At 41.7% G+C, this 17104-nt stretch overlaps 1 protein-coding gene across 1 annotated transcript in view; it reads right to left on the bottom strand.

The window, feature by feature from the left end:
• Positions 1-949: 949 nt before the first annotated feature.
• Positions 950-17104, bottom strand: part of itga8 (integrin, alpha 8) — a 42750-nt gene continuing 26595 nt past the window's right edge. The window contains exons 16-30 of the mRNA XM_003454460.5: positions 16253-16308; positions 15333-15490; positions 15081-15212; positions 14048-14115; positions 13376-13523; positions 12624-12716; positions 9151-9230; positions 8593-8673; positions 6285-6390; positions 4905-5063; positions 3239-3355; positions 3014-3127; positions 2796-2897; positions 2584-2706; positions 950-2496 (exon numbers count right to left, since the gene is read on the bottom strand). Of these exons, the coding sequence (XP_003454508.1) occupies positions 2407-2496; positions 2584-2706; positions 2796-2897; positions 3014-3127; positions 3239-3355; positions 4905-5063; positions 6285-6390; positions 8593-8673; positions 9151-9230; positions 12624-12716; positions 13376-13523; positions 14048-14115; positions 15081-15212; positions 15333-15490; positions 16253-16308 (1627 nt within the window). The 3' untranslated portion in view covers positions 950-2406. The remainder of the gene's footprint in view (positions 2497-2583; positions 2707-2795; positions 2898-3013; positions 3128-3238; positions 3356-4904; positions 5064-6284; positions 6391-8592; positions 8674-9150; positions 9231-12623; positions 12717-13375; positions 13524-14047; positions 14116-15080; positions 15213-15332; positions 15491-16252; positions 16309-17104) is intronic.

The raw sequence follows: 17104 nt of genomic DNA on the forward strand, positions 1-17104 counted from the left end.
GCTGCCCATTAAGTCTCAGTTCATATTGAGAACATGCACACATTCATATTAAATGAGCAGATTTAACTCTTGCAGGATAATTTATCAGGAACGTCTTCGTGTCCTGAAAACCGAGAACTTGTAGTATATTAAATTTGAAGTTGCTGCTCCTTAATGGAGAAACTCCAAGTGAAGTGAAAAGTAACATGCCAGAAACTACAATGAAGAAATCAGCTTTGGAGAAATAAACTGTATACAGAGTGTCTGCACGTCAAACTAATTTTACATTCTTAGCCACACCCACTTAAATCTTTGTCTCTCTACATGATAAAGAAATGCTGCTGTAGTAAATGACAGAAGTTTCTCAGTACGGCTTTTTGGCCTTAAATTGTAAGAAATAAACGTGGAAAATGACAGAAATTTATTTTTTAAAGCCACTGTAAAAAACACACATTTCTATGTTGGATAAAGGAACAAAACAGGAACTTTCTATAATTTAATTGTTTATTTATTACTTATTTACTTTGGTGTAGTATGAGAGGCCATAGGTGAGGTTTTCAGAAGGGACGTTGCAAAACGTATGAAAATACAGTAAAATATCCTAAATTTATGCCTTCCTCCACTTTTACCAAAGCCGCCCTGGCGTTCCTCCCACAGACCAAAGACTTGCGTTTGGTTAATTAGCGATTCTAAACTGATATAGGTGTTAACGTGAGTGAGAACAATTGTCTATATGCGCCCTGTTGAATTGGATAATTGGAGTAATAAAAAATGGATGGATGAACTATAAAGCCCTTTACATGCCATCATTATCCTCTATGCAGAAAGTGTATGGCAAATGCACGGCACGAGATGGCACTGTGTTTCCTTAGATAACATAGTTTCTTTGCACAGACACTACTACACTCCACCACCTGGGGGAGCAAGAGTCCTTTCTCTGATTTGGAGACCGTAGACTTAAACACAGAGGACTGAAATACCCAATTTATTTATTATCCTTGGGTGCAAAACTTCTTTAAAACTTTGTAAAGAACTGCAGAGGCTGTCATATTGGAAAAAGAACTCGTTAACCTTGCTCCTTTGACAAGGCACAAAGCTATTGTACACAGAGCCTATCATGTACAAAGTTCTTTACTGGTTTTCTGTGCACTTAGCAGAAAATATAATTACTATTTCTTTAACTTGTAAGCGGACATGGCAATGTGAAGTTCAGCAATCAATCAGTAATCAAGCAACACTTTATTCTAATAAAACTTCCCAGGCGATACAAAAATCGGAAACAGCTCAAACGTACACGTTGACTTTTAGTTTTAATTCAGGGAAATGCTGATGTTCTCACCGCTTTGTTCTGCATGCCTGTGCAGGATACAGATAATTAACAAACATTAAACGTACTGTTAAGTAATACACAGTACAGGCAGTAATGTACACCATCTCTGTCTCGGACTGCGTTGCGTTTCTGATGCGGACCGTGGCTTTGCAGCAAGTTTTTGAAGTCTTGTCAACCGCTATTTTGTTTTTAAAGCATTCAACATGACAGACAAAACTTTAATTATCAGGACAGCGCTTCAGCCGTGAATATGCGGTCTGTTCCTCGAAGATAAATTCTATACTCACTATAAGACAATAATAAGTTATTTTGTTCTTACTGGTATCACTTTGTTCCTCTCTGTTTGATTGTTACGTGTTGGCTTAAATCAGTCTAAAGAAACGCTCCATTCAGCAACAATAATATCGCAATTAATCACTTACAGTATGCACACAAACAATGGAAACGTTAAGCTCTAATAAAATAATGCCAGTGTAAACAAGCTTAAGTATCACACAACTCTCAAATTATTGCACATACATTCATAAATATACACTTCAACTTTGTGCCTTTTCTGTTTATGCATGTGGCTGCATCTTATGTGTGTGTGGGTGTGACTTTGGATAAATTAAATCTGGTGGTGATAGACATCAATAACTGAATGACACAAGTGACACCTATTAGACGCGTATGTACAGTACCTGCACACACACCCACTTACACGCACACACACTCACAACAGCACTTGTGCATAGATCTAAAGTCTCTTTCTCTGTTACTCACACAAAAATGTGCAGTAACAGACGCATTTAAAGCATTGTTTTGGTAACAAAGTCCAGTCTGTCTTCAGTTCTGGTGCTTCATCGCAATCTATAAACAAAAGACATATGTGTGTGATTGAGCTTGTTAAGTGTGCTGGTCCCACTCTGTCTGCTTTGGTCCCAGTCTGTGTGGAGCTGCAGTTTTCAGTTTGTCCTTTCAGTCCGGTTGATTCACAGAGAGACCTCCAGCCAAGGAATGTAGGTCCCGACTAATACAGATCCCAGATCTGATTTAAGTCATTCAGAAGGTGCGCATCCCTCCCAAACCGCTGTCTTACAACCAGCAGCTGTCACGTCTTATGCATCACCTGTTTGATCAGACGTCAGTTTCTCCTGGTCAGAGATGTCATCATCGGCAGGTGGCCGCGCCCGGTCAAAGAAACCACACTGAGGGAATCACATTAGCCAGTTAGTAGAGTTTTTAATAATTAAACTACCACAAGGAGTTCTGAGGATAGTGGATGATGTATGTACCTTCCACATGGCTAATGTCAGGATGGCCAGGACCAGCAGCCCCAGCAATATGGCCAAGATGATGACCCAGAGTGGAACAGCGAATGACACATCAGGAGTCCCCCATAACACCAGAGTCCCCATCTGCAGAGAAAAAAAATCTGTCTATACATTTTTCCTTATTTCTTGAAGATTGGCACAAAGACTCATTTTTATTGTTCTTTTTATCTTACCGCGGTTCTGTGCTGAGGCAGCGTGGCGGGTTGGATGCGATAAGGCATCGATGTGACCGCAAAGGACACGGTAGAGTTGAGAATGTAGGGGTCATTACGCCGCTTTAAGATAAAAAAGTTATTATTTTAAAGGTGGCATGTTACATATCAGACGTTCCTGCTGAGCGAGTTGAGCGATTAAAGTAAAACAAAAAGTTAGCAGAAAAAAATCAACTGACCTGCAGGAAAGTGTGCGCCCAGAGTCGCGATCGGATCTTTACCACAGCACTCTGCCCGCGATCCAACCGGCCGACCACACACATTATCTTCAGACAGGAGACATTAGTGCAGTTCTGCATAAGGAGAGGGTTGGTGGAGGGAGAAGAAATATATCAAACACCTGTGAATGGCTAATAAACATTTGGCTTAGTTTGTTTTCTTTAGAGACTTAACAGTTGGCTCACCAAGGTTTTATTGCTGTAATCCTGAGCGGTGCTGACAGATCGTTTGTGGCGGCGAGGACGACTGCTGGTGTTCCTCAGGAAGCCCAGTAATTCTGGTGTGTCCTGGAGAGTGGAGATCTGAAACAAACGGGAAAATGTTATCAATACTTATTGTTCAAGCAAGTTAAAATGATCATTTTACATTTGAAAGAAAAGAAAATTTGATATATGATTCTCCAACTGGTCGCAGCAGATGGCTGCCCCTTCCTGAGCCTGGTTCTGCTGGAGGTTTCTTCCTGTTAAAAGGGAGTTTTTTCTTCCCACAGTCACCAAAGCACTTACTCGTGGGGTGCCATATGATTGTTAGGATTTCCTCTGTTTTGTCTGTATTATTGTAGGGTCTTTGCCGCCTTGAGGCAACTGTTGTTGTGATTTGGCAGTATATAAATAAAATTGTCTGCCTTCTTGTATGAAAGGTACCTTGTAAATTAACTTGCCCTGTCTGTTTCAGTGCTTACAGTTTATGGTGCTAATTTAATCGTACTCTAACATGTGTTAGTGTATTCTGTCAGTCCAGACACTTTATCAAAACTCGTTGTTTCACCGCAGCCTTTTTTTTAGGATTTTCTAAGATGTTTTAGTAGACATAATAATATTACACAAAACCTCCAGCTGAGGAATAAAAAAAGCAAAATGTTAAGAAATGTCATTGCTGATCTGTAGTCGATTGAAGGGTTGAAAACGATTTAATTTCCTGGTCATACCATGAAGCTGAGAACAGCGAAAAGCAGACATGAGCGAACAACCTGAGACTCTTGAAGTCACAACTCTGAGATTACAGATAAAGAGCCAGAATGGTTTCTCCTCTAGGTGTTTGTCTTCACTGTATAATTGCATTTAAATATTTTAAAAACTGGACCAGTTGTGTAGGACATGAAACTACTATGACTCTTACATCAGCTAAGAAAGCAAAGGATAGCAACAACAGGTATGCCTTTATCTTCCTGCAGCTCAGTGATTAGCGTCTCTGCCCCAGAGATGGCACTCAGAAAACAAGCCACAGATGCACGGCTAACTGATTTACCCACTGTCAGTAACACTGACGGTGAGACGCCAATTACATAGAAGGAATTTGGAGAACATTATGTGAATCTCTTTGCTTGTGCGATCTTGGCATAACACTCTTCGCAGTCAGGTGAAAGAAGTAACTACTGTAATCAGTCTCCTTAGAGGACCTGACACATGCTGCTGTTTTCATAGATGATTACACATTCACATTTTCAAATAACTCCATGTTTTCTTTTCCAATTACCCTACGCGTGATATCATAGATACTGGAAATGATTCCAGCTCTCATTTCTACTGGTAAACATAACAATCCATCTTACTTCTATGGAGCCTATTGGGGAAAAAAACACACAAAGAACACAAGAATAGTTTGGAGTGAGCGGGCATAAATGGTGCCATTAAGGGATAAAAAAAGATACAACTAATGGTATAAATAAAAAAATGTAGCTAAGTCGGTTTGTATGAGTAGGTGCTGCAGACAATCAGTTAGAAATGCACAATGTGCAAACATACTCACTCTTATTAAAAGCAAAACCCCCACATTTCGTTTTTGAGATTGTTTTCTGGCTGCATACGTGTGTTGTACTCTGTGTATTGCGCACTGTATATTTCATGTTACCTGTAGACCATGCGGGTTAAGGCTGGTGTTTGTCCGGCAGCTCACTGGTCCGTCAGTTTTAATCTCCATGGCATACAGCAGGTTCTCATCACGGAAGCGAGACGGCCAGCCAACGTGAAGCTCAGCCTCCCCGATGCTGCTGGGACCGGAGTTATGGAGCTGCGGGTGAGAGCGAGGCGGCAGAAAAAACAGGGAGACTTGTCAGTATTCTCCGGCCTCGGTCTCAAGCGGCCAAAGCTCTAATCAGGTTATCATAACTGTGGGATGATGAAACGGGCCACCTGTGTTTTCATAATAATGAAGATAATACTAATGCAGCCTTGAGTCTCTCGGGATTGAAATACAAGACAAGTAAAACCTACACCATCACCAGCTTCATCACTCCACATCTAATTTAGGATGACTGAATTATGAGCTTAAATGAACCATCAATTCAATAAACCCTCTTTTGTACTTGCCCCTTTCTTTGTCTGTGGCTCTCTCACACACACACACACACACACACACACACACACACACACACAAGCATATATATATATATATATATATATATATATATATATATATATATATATGTCCTCACATATACACACGGTCATTAACACTGAAGCAAGTCATCCAAACAGGACATGATCCTGTTGCTGCAGGGCAGGAATTCTGCAAGAGGAAAAGAAAAAAACCCCTCTGTCCTCTCTAACTAGAAGCAGCTGCCCACTGGGAAAAGTACGGCAAATGAAAATCATTATCAGCTGCGGGACAGACCAGACACCGCAGCACTCCGGTTCAGTGAAGCTGCCATCCATTTAAAATAAAAAGAAATCACATGTATAGGAGACAGATGCACATATGCACATGCCCCTATTGTTAAGTGTCGCCGGCCTGTCTGCCACCCCCCCCACACACTATCCGTTTGTCTCTGTTTGACCTTGTTTTTCCACTTAATAATTATTATTTAATACACTATGACCCCAGTTAAGAATGTTTGCATCCATCCTCCCTGCTCGCCTTGTTTCCTAGTTGCTCCTGGTTCCCGCTGTCTTGCTTTTTCCTGCCTTCGCAGCAGTAATTACTCTTCAGCTGGAGACCTTCGATCAGCCAGAGTTTAATTCTTTATAGAGCTACTGGTTTTACTGTGTGTGTCTGTGTGTATGTTACCGTTTCCTTCATCTTGCAGAGCCCCTACCCTTTGATGTGGCCTAAAACACAAGTTTCCACACCTATTTTCCTCTTTTCATCCAAGACGAGACTTTCTGAGCAGCACGATAAACACAAAATAGCTTTTACATTTCTCAATCTCTTCATCTACAAATTCATCCTGTTCATTTCCTCACAGCTGATTAGACTGCCCAGCTGTGTTTCAGTGTAAGGGAGGGAATTTACCTCATAGATATGTGTGACTTGTGGTCCAACATCATCCTCTTTAATGGGCTTCTCTTTCGGTTCCCAGTTTGGGAATGGCAGCACCACCTGAGAGGGATGAGACACCCTGGAGAGAAGAGAGAAGAGAAACAGCGTGGTGATAATAATGCATATACACATGGATAGGTTTGGACTTTTTCTAAGTGCTTTGCACATATAAAGCCTGATTTAATACTTTTCAGTTTTTATTAGAAATAGTGTGGTTAAAGGCAACAGGAACTTTCTAAATTTGTATTTTTCTTATTTCTAAATATGACGAGAACAGACCATTTAAAATATCCCTGACAATGCTGCCTGATTATTCGGTGCAGCACCAATACTAACTGGCTTAGTTTTAACATACACTCACTGGCCACTTCATTAGGTTCACTTGTTCAACAGCTTGTTAGCACAAATATCTAATCAGGCAACCCCGCAGCAGTAATTCAGCACATTTAGACATGCAGACATAGCCAAGTCGATTTGGTGAAGCTGAACCTGAGGATCAGGAGGGGGCAGAAAGGTGATTTACGCAACTTTGAATGTGGCATGTTTGTTGGTGCCAGATTTTCCCACACAACCCTCTCTAAGGTTACAGAGAAAGGTCCAAAATGAGAAAACATCCAGTGAGCTTTGCTGATGTCAAAGGTCAGAAAACAGCCAGACTCCTTGAAGCTGATAGGAAGGCAACAGTAACTCAAATAACCACTTGTGGTAAACAAGCTTTGCACAAGAGCATCTTTGAATGCACATGAACCTTGAACCACAAGACCACACCAGGTCCCACGCCTGTCTATAATTCGCTCACCAAAGTTGGATAAAAGAAGACCGGAAAATTGTTGTCTGGTCGTATGAGTTTCGATTTCTGCTGCAACACTCAGATGGTGGAGTCAGAATTTGTTGTAAACAACTGGAAAATATAGATCCATCCTGAATTGTTGTGGTTTGGGCTACTGGTGGTGCTGGTGTAATAGTGTGGAGGATATTTTCTTTGCACACTTTTGGCCCTGTAGTACTGAGTAAACACAGCCTATCTATTGTTGCTGAGCATGTCTTTTAGGATCACAATGTACCCATCTTCTGATGGCCGCTTCCAGCAGGATAACACACTGTCATAAAGTTTAAATCATGTCAAATGGTTTCTTGAAGATGACAATGAGCTCACTGTACTCAAATGGCCTACACAGTCACCAAGTCTCAATCCAACAGAGCACCTTTGGGATTTGGTGGAACGGGAGATTCCCATCACGGATGTGCAGCTAACAAATCTGCAGCAACTATGTGATGCTATCGAGTTAATATGGACGAAAACCTCTGAGGGATGTTTCCAGCACTTTGTTGAATCTATGCCATAAAGAATTAGAGCAGCTTTGGAGGCAAAAGAGGAACCAACCCGGTACCAGCAAGATGTACCTAATGAAGTGGCATTGTTAGTGCAGTTATATATATATATATATACATATGTATATATAAAATAGTAAAATGTTTGAAGATTTTTCTGGTGTGGAAATGTCAGTACTGTAGGCTATAATTGCCTCTTGATGATGACATTCTGATAATTTCATGGTAGTCTAAGCTAAGTGGGCAAAAATGTTTACATTCCCCACTGTGGGCATAATGTTTGTAGCTAAGTGGACATAACTGAGCCAGTTTAGCAAACAGCAGCACTCCATGGTGAGCTTAATTAAAATATCTTACTTAATTCTAGGATTAAAGTAGACATCGCATCAGAGTGAGGCAAACACCACCCCCACTAATAACAGAGAATTAAAATGTGAATTGCTTAATTTCAAATGTTTATCTGAGGAGTTCATCATTTTTACAGTGCAAACATAGGAGCATGCTCTCCTCTTGCTTATACCAGGTCCCGCTGTGTTTGTGTGTACGGCTGACCACACCCAAACAACAACAAGTAAGGCTCCAAGCTTTGAAGTGTGTGTGTGTGTGTGTGTGTGTGTGCGCTTGTGTGCATCAGCAGGCATACGGGAATCCATGAACATGCCAGCGGCTCCGAGGTTTTCCATGTGCACGTGATTAGCTTAGATTTATGACTAGAGATGTGTTTTTATACTCTTTGTTTCTATCTGCAAATGAACAGGGGGCACAAATTCAAGCATTTTAATAATATCCTACAATAAAAATAAAGAAGTTTAGCCTGAAACAAGATTGTCATATTAACAAATTATCTTTAGGATAATTAGGATAATGCTTTGTTTCAAGGCAACAAGGCATTCGGCGACTGTGTCTCAGAGAAGACGGCGTGCTCTGACTTACGCAATGGTTGACTCACCCGCGTAAATCAAGCTGAGCTTGGGCGGTGACAGACAGATTCAAACTGACCAGGTTGCTGTCAGAGTTATCTTTGTTGGAGCTGTGGAGACATTCATACAGTTAAAATAAAAGAACTATAAAAAGAACAAACTGATTTTATTATTTCCATTGAGGCTTTGGTACAGTGCAAATAGAACCAAAACTCAAGATGAACTCATAATAAAGCCGGATTTTCGTGTTCAGATGACTCCGACAAGAATTCCCCTAGCAGGGGGATTGCAAAATTCAACCATCTGCGTCTAGCGATGTGAGATATTGAAAATAACGCTGTTAAGCACACAGTGGGCATCTTGTGTAGAGCTTGTCTCCTGTCTGGAGCTCCTCGGGGCCATCTGTATTTTTCTGCGTCTGCGGTTAGTTTCATCAAACCACAGATAGCAACATGATCGGGACAGACACGAAACGTATTTACATGGATCAGATGAAACACAAATGGCTCTTTGTGCGTGTGTGAAAGAGGCAGAAACAGTGACGATGGTTGGGGGGGTATGAGCATGACTGCTGGTGGGTGTGTCACCTGTGGATCTGTAGTTCAAAGCTGATTTTTGGTCCAGCATCTTCTAGCCTTTGGACTGAAAACCTCAAGCCAACAGACAGCTGGTGAGGGCAGGAGCATGTAAAAAAAACCACACACACAAAAAACAGGGAGAACTGGTCAAAAACATGGCAGAAAAATGGGTGTTAGAGCAGGGGCTGTTAAAAAAAGATGACAGAGAGGAAGAATACAGAGAAATAAAATCCATCTGTACATAAAAGTCACATTATTTTTTAAAGTGACCAGTAATAGAGAGTAAAGCCGGCGTTAACTAGATCTCTTTCTGTGTTCTCAAAGGCAGATTATCAAAGTTGTGTGTGTTGATAATGGTGAGATCCTTAAATCTAAAAAAAGCCAGACTGCAGACACACAGACACATAAAAGCCACAGTTAAGTTTCTTGTGTCTCCTCAGTTTAAATCCTCTGTCCTCTGGACTAACTCGAAACACATGCAGGAATTAGTTCATCATCGACGGCATGGCAGCGTGCGCATGTGTGTGCATGGGTATGCGAGTTCTGCTGAACAACAGGTCAAGCACATGGATCAGAGAGGAAAATGACAGCATGCAGACGTGCACTTCAAGAGGCAGGCCTGGGGGAGGAGAGGGGGAGTGATGGTGGAGTGTGGGACTACAAAGTCAAGTTATCTTTATGGGACACATGTGAGAGATGAGCAAGGCAGAGAAGCTCTACAGAGACAGGCACCAAGTGAGAACAAGCCATTTGGAGAGAAGTCGTCACTTTTACCTCCCGTTTCAGAGAGGGTGAAGCTTAAAATCTGTCTTTAGGGCAACTGGAACTCATTGGTTGAAAGCTGGGAGTTAATGTTTGCAGTACTGTCCTTCAGTCGCTGTGGTCAGCTTGAATTTAGGTCGGTTAGAAAATGGGTTGTGCTTTCATGGTGCAGAAAATCTTCAAAACATCCGCCTAAACCTTCTCAAAGCAATGCATCTTTGTTATATTCTCCGCCGTACGTCAGCGCACTCTGTGTATTCCAAAAACTGCAGCTTGGCTAAAATACTCGGCTCCTGTGTTTGGCAGCCACAACGCTTCGCGCAGTGTGTTTAGCTCATAATTTAACAGAACAATGATTCTTTGGAACGACAGAGTGAGAAGTGGTTTATGCCAATGAAGTGGTTTGAGGGTTTTCCACTGACACTGTAATACTTCTTGTCAGCATCACAAGGTGGTCACTATTATTAAAATTTCAACTGACCGCAGCGACCGTGTTTAAAGACGGATGAAAGTGCAAACTTTGAGCAACCAGCTGCAAAGTTAAAAGTGGTTTGATATGCAAAATGGTTAAGATGAAGGACCCTTGAATTCAGGCCTGTGGGGCATGCCTGAAGTTAATGTTAATAACATCAAGAACATTCAATCTACGTCACAGTGTGACTGGTGTTTACAAGCTCAAAATCAAGATCATGAATCACGTTGAACTCACACACCTCTCTTTTTCCCTGCACACCTGACTCTAAACTAAACTACCTGAACAAAAGTACACATTACTACTCATTATTGCTACAGGGGCTGCTTGGTTAAATACCATGAAGCTCCCGGCTCACATTTTGTGTGCTCATGTTAATGTCAGAGGAGGTTTGGAGCTGAGTCAGCAGAAAGTTGGTGACTTTTACACACTATGTGCCTCAGCACTAGGCAACCTCAGTTTGTAACTTTACGTGGTCTGCCACTTTGTGGTTGAGTTGCTGTGGTTCCTAAATGGTTCCACTTTGCAATAACACCACTTACAGATGATCATGGAATATCTAGGAGGGACGAAATCTCATGAACTGACGTGTTTGAACAGTCACATCCCATTACAGCATCATGCTTGATTTCAGCGTGCTCTTTAGAACGAGCCACCCTTTCAAAATGTTTGCAAACCGACTGCACGGCTAGGTGCTTTTGTACAACTCTGGGAAATGAGACTGAAAACACCTGAATTGAGAGATTAAGACTGTGTGTGTGTTTATTTGAAAAACATTTTTTTTTAGTTGAAATGTATAATTGGGGACTTCTTTTCCAAATGGTGGAACAACCCGAGTAGCTGCAGAAACTCTACTTTGTTAAAGAAAAAGAGCCACAGTATCAGAGTAGTCACAAAAAAGATGAAGCAAGAGAGTGACAGAAACTAAAAGTAGTGCAAAAGAAGAGTGAATTACTAAATGGAAAGTGAAATGTAAGATTCAGATTTCTTCCTTTGTCTTATATATGTAAGCAACAAAAGCTTCTAACCGGTTAGCTGAATACATCCGGGTGTTTTAAACCTGAAATCAGCCTGGATTCAACAGTGCTAGGGTGGGGAGAGTTTTTTTATTGCCATTATAAATACAGTCAGTATTTCTGATGTGATGTGGCTAGAACTGATACTTATGTTAGATCACTTTGTGGTTTGGAAACTGTGTGCAGCCATTACTCATTCCATTAATGCTCTCCAATAGCCTTCAGCTACTATAAATATGATGTGTGTATAACTGCATTTCTCCTATAGCAAAAATTTGCAATCAATTAATTTAGTATTTTTCAGTTATATTTTACTTGGAATCAGTAATTTAAGCACTACAATTTTGTGAAACACTAACAAAAAACATATCTTCAAAGTAGGACTCCACTGACTGATAAATGACTGAAACTAAGATTCTGACCAGTAGAGGAAGAATGATGACAGAGATGCAGGCAGGCAGATGAATGCAAAAAGCCTAAAAAAACTGCTTCCCTTCAGGCGTGTACCCTTAACTCATCGCTCTGTTCATGCAGCAGAGGGTTGACCACCAGTGATGAGAACTATTTAGCTGCACAATACAACCAGAATCTGTATGGGGGACATGGAGGTATGTTCTGCATCAGCTCATGGATTCCTGAACCTTCAATGGGGCAAGCGGAGAGTTCAATATGAGAAACATCTGGATAGCTGGAGAGTTGCGCACACACACACACACACACACACACGTGTGTGCATGCCTTGTCCTTTTACACGCTCTTGTTATGCTCTCCTCCCCCAACAGTGAAACATGACCGCATAATTGATTTATCAGAATGCTATGTGTCACCTCCAAAGAGCAAATGCACCTCTCTGCCAGCCTTGACGCCTTTAAAAAAACAACAAAAGCCCACATTCACACACATGTCATACTTTGTAGCACATCTCTGTGTATCTGAAGGTAGAATTTCATGTAACATGGGACCGCTCTTTACTTTACAAAGCCTTGGCTTCCTGCATGTGTCAGCCACGCACGACCTAAATGGATTATTACTACACATGCACGCTTGGACTGAATGCAAAGCCTAGCCCTGAGAATCAGACTGTGTGGAATGGAGGTCAAGGTGAACATCAGCAATCACTGGAAAGCATCAATCAGGGCGAATTAAACCTGAGGCGTAACAGTTGCGCCTTCTTAGCGTGGGTGTTGTTGAAACGTTTGTGTGTGCGTTTGCGCTTACGTGCGAGTACTCACCTCCGTCTCGGCCACCATCGGGTTCCCGAGGTCACACACCACCATCCTGGACTCATTGATCAGCTTGTACTCACAGTTTAACTGAGAGAGAGACTAGAGGAGATCCAAGGTACGGAAAGAAAGTAAGAGAAGGACAAGAACAGTGAATGAAAGTGACAAATAGGGAGCAGTGAGAGTCAAGTGGTGAGCGAAAAGACAAAGGGAGGGAAGTATAGCACCATCAAAGGGGGATGGGAGCGAGAGGGGTGAAAAAGAAAAAGAGAGAGGCGGGGGGGAGGACAGGAGAGGAAGAGTGATGAATGCTCTGACAGTAACAATGTCATCAATCAAACAGCCCCATTACACACTCATTAGCGCACACACGTGCAAACACACACACATGCAGACGTAAACACACATACGCACACAGAAGTTGACCCTATCCATTTCCGTGGTCACTAATGCAGCTTGTAAATCATAATAGGGGCTTTTGAGCTGTTGCCAGTAGAGCATACCCGGCTGATAGCCTTGCCTTAATCATGTCTAACAAACACAAACCACAAAGACACAACAGGATGTGATGCCGGACTGTAACTGAAGCCTCAAATAGCCCACTTCCCAGTTTTTGAACTTGGCTTCAATGATGATGAGACAACAGTTTTGGTCTTATCTATTTTCAGCATCCACCCTTCTGGCCCTTGACATTAAACTGGGATAATTGATGTCAGACAAATCTGTGTGCAATGTGTGTAAAAGTGTGTGTGAGTATTTACCTCCACCCTGCGCTCTACTCCGATGTAGTCAGCTTCAGGCGGTAGCAATGTGTAGAGCTCCGTCTCGTAGGCTCCCTCTCCTCGGTTCACCGCAGTGATGGTCAACATGACCAGGTTGTCATCTGCAATCACCACCTCTGTGCGGTCTCTGTGTTTGTGTGTTTTATTGTAGGAAGAGAAAAAAGCAGAGGAAGGAAATAAAGCACTTTGCTGTAATTAAATATAAAAAACAAATGTGTTTTTTTTCCTGTAAATTCTAGTTTATAATTTTCAGGACTGGACATGTGCAATCTCATCAGCTGCAAAGAATGCAGTACCTCCGACCCCAACAATAACCCCACCAGCGCACGCGTGTGTGTGTTAATCAGTCAGTAAATGCTGACAGGATGTTTGCATAATGCTGCCATGGAGATATCGAACAGCTGGAAGCACTGCGGAGAATAGGTTAATTCACATATGCAACATGCACACAAGCACACACACAAACACACGCTCCGTGGTAAATGGGGCCATAATGTGAGCAACTTTAGTGTAAACTTGGCGCATTGTGTGAGGAATAACAGACACAGTTGCTTTGGTTTCGCCGTGCGTGCGTGGGTGCCTGCATTTGGCTGTCTGAAGTGTTGGGTGTTTAGAAGTTCAGGTCAAAGGGTGCGGCCGTGTCAGTCTTACATGCCGGCAGAGAGCTGGAGGTCCGGGATACAAATATTGTCGTCGCCGCAGTCGAGGAGGATGTAAGCCTGAGAGGAAGAAGGGCACAAAGAGAGGAGTGAGATGAGGACACGGAAGGATGCAGGTGCTCTATATATAACATATATACATTCACACAGGTCTTTGGTTTGTTGTGTTGCTGCCTGCTTTGGGCAGAGATCTGACTTCTGTCTTTCTGCTGCTACTATGATAGTCCTCAATTTGTTGCTGTTTTTTTTAATTACAACACTTAATGTCCAAAAATTAAAGGAAGTGCAACTGAGCGAGCTAATTTTAATGGAAACAATAAAATAAACCCTTCTTATTAAAAACAATAAACAATATGGGCAAGGCTCCTCTTTTCAACATGACCTCATATGATCCATGAGTTTCCAGTGAACATAGCTCAGTGCTGAAAAGCTTCTTAATATTTATTTTAACTCAATTCACACATGGGAGCGCAACCAAACGAGTGTATATTTTTCCATCATACCAAGTCTGAAAATGGCCTAGAGCTGGATCTTAGTGTACATCAGGGCCTTTCTTAGTTTTTTGCTATTTTTATTAAGTAAATATACTGCTCCAAACTCTAAATTATAACAGTTTCATCTGCAAAGGTAAACTGGGCCGTCCCATACCGGGAAATAGTAGACTCCAAGTTGATTTTAGGTGAATCAGATGGTTTTTATTTGGGAGTCAGTCTTTTTGTGTCCAAGGCAAGCATTTTAAATCAAGCAATGACTGAATGAAATATGATCTCAGGTCGATTCTGCATCTCTTTTGGGCTTAGCGAAGTTGAGTTAGTTTAATTTTTACAGCCCAGTGTCACAAATCACAAATTTGTTCCATAGGTCTTCAACAACCTAAAGCCTCCTTTCTTCTGATAAAGATAAGCTCCCCCAAAGAATCCATTAAACGGGGCCAACTAAGGAGAAATTCTTCTTTGACGTGCCGTGTACACTCATGTACTGTACAGCATTAAGTTTTTACATGTACATACAACATGTATGCTTACATGCTCTTGGAGGAAGGTGCTGCTGTAGTGGTTAAGGACAGGTGGAAGACTTTGGTCAAGAGTAGGTGGAGCCAGGCTGTAGTTGAGAGCGAGTGAGATGGGGCTCAGCTTGTCCCTGAACTCATCCTCCTCCTGGAATAAAGTGTGAGTGAGAATGAGAGAAACATGCTGTCAGTCATTCACAACCTCACTTACAAAGCTCATTAACTACTTCTTGTATGTGTGTTTGTGTGCCCTGTTTGATTTGCTCACTCTGAGATAAATTGTGTAGCGCAGGCATGCACGTGGGCGACTGTGACCCAGCCTCAGGAGTCCCGTGCGCTGAGGCTGCTCGGTGTCCAAGAAAAGCACTCTCTTTACTCCACCCCTGGAGCCTTTGAGCCAATCGAGCTGCAGCTCCGCTCTCAGGTCTGCACAGAAAATAATGATAAATAAGTAGAGATTAAATTTGAGTTACCAGGTAGACGATTCAGCCAATCAGACACTACTTAACTGTTGAACCTAAAGCGGAGATGTCAAACTCATTTTACATCACGGACCATATTCAGCCCACTTTGATCCTAAGTAGGGCAGACCAGTGAAAGACATTTAACTAAATATTTAATCCCAGGAAATTTCTTATTGTAAGTAAAAGAACTGCAATTTCAACATTAGGCGTTTTCTTTATAATAAATAGATAAAATTACAGGAAGAAATCTGTTAGCAGATTGCCCAGAGTGTCCTGTACAAATAGAACATACAGTTTTTGTTAATTCACATTTTTCCATTGTGAACCCACTTTAAAAAAAAAAGTAATATGGCAGTGGGTGAGGTCTTTATGAATACAAAAGTTGTAAACTTTATGAAAATACAGTTAAAAGTTAAAAATCTGTCCACTACTTGGCATTTTCCAAAGTTAGCCAGTGGGCCGGACTGAAGTCTTTGTTGGGCCTTATGTTTCACAGCCCTGCTCTAAAGGGTCTGGGTTCTATGTGACTTTCCATTAGATATGGAATAAAGTCCTATTTGCATTTGCTTATTTATGTGTCTTCTATCTCATCTATTGCTCCTCACACCCACCGTTGTTCTCCGCTCTGATTGGTGTGTAAGAGCAGAAGTTTCCCAGTAGGAAACTCTAATAATGATACAGTATGTACAACAGAGCCGACTTCAGCTACTGCACAGCTGCTTACCTACAGAGCTGGGGATGCCCACACCGCTCACGGCTGCACAAACATCCACTTTGAGGCTACAAGAAAAGAAAATTGGAAAGAGAGACAAGAGGTAACAGATAAGAATCACACGTGTGGCGTGTTCTGGGGGTAGTTCTAATTAATTTGTGGGTGTGTTGTAAGAGTATACAAACTGGGGCAAGCTATTTATATACATGACTGGCAAATGCTGCATCTTAAGTACAGATGGGGACATAATTATTACCCCCACCCCCTCCTTGGAAATGTCAGTTTTTTTAAAAAGTATTTCCCAAGTGCTGTTAAACAGAGAAAGGACTTTTTTAAACATGGCTTTTCCAAAAATCTTAGTAATAAGTTTAATTTTTTTTAAATTTTTTTTATTTATTCATTTATTTGCTGCAGGGGTTTTCTCCACACTTTCTCATGACATTTGTATAAATGTAAAAGAAAATGTGAATGACCAAAAAAACCTCACAAACAAGGCACTTCTTCCTTCCTGTACTCCACGGGGCACGGGGAATTACCACAGTGCCCCCCATTAGACACACAGATATGGGAGACTGGGAAACACTTCTGCATTTCCTCAATTTATGTGGGTATTACCCTGTGTGCAAGTGTTTTTTCTGAGCGTGCATGTGTGTTATCGCCTCTTTAATCAAGAACAGGAACTCTCACACAGGGAGGCCTGTGCTGTTAATAACCACTAATCTGAGGAAGCTTATGGACGCAACGCTCCTCCTCTTACACTGACGACTCAGCAAGTGTGAGCCAGTGTGAGGGAATTACAGTGCTTCATGTGATCATTATTTCTTTGGTTTCAGTTCACGAACACTAACAAGCAGAATGCAGATG

This window comes from Oreochromis niloticus, linkage group LG11, assembly GCF_001858045.2.
Source record: "Oreochromis niloticus isolate F11D_XX linkage group LG11, O_niloticus_UMD_NMBU, whole genome shotgun sequence".
NCBI lineage: Eukaryota > Metazoa > Chordata > Actinopteri > Cichliformes > Cichlidae > Oreochromis > Oreochromis niloticus.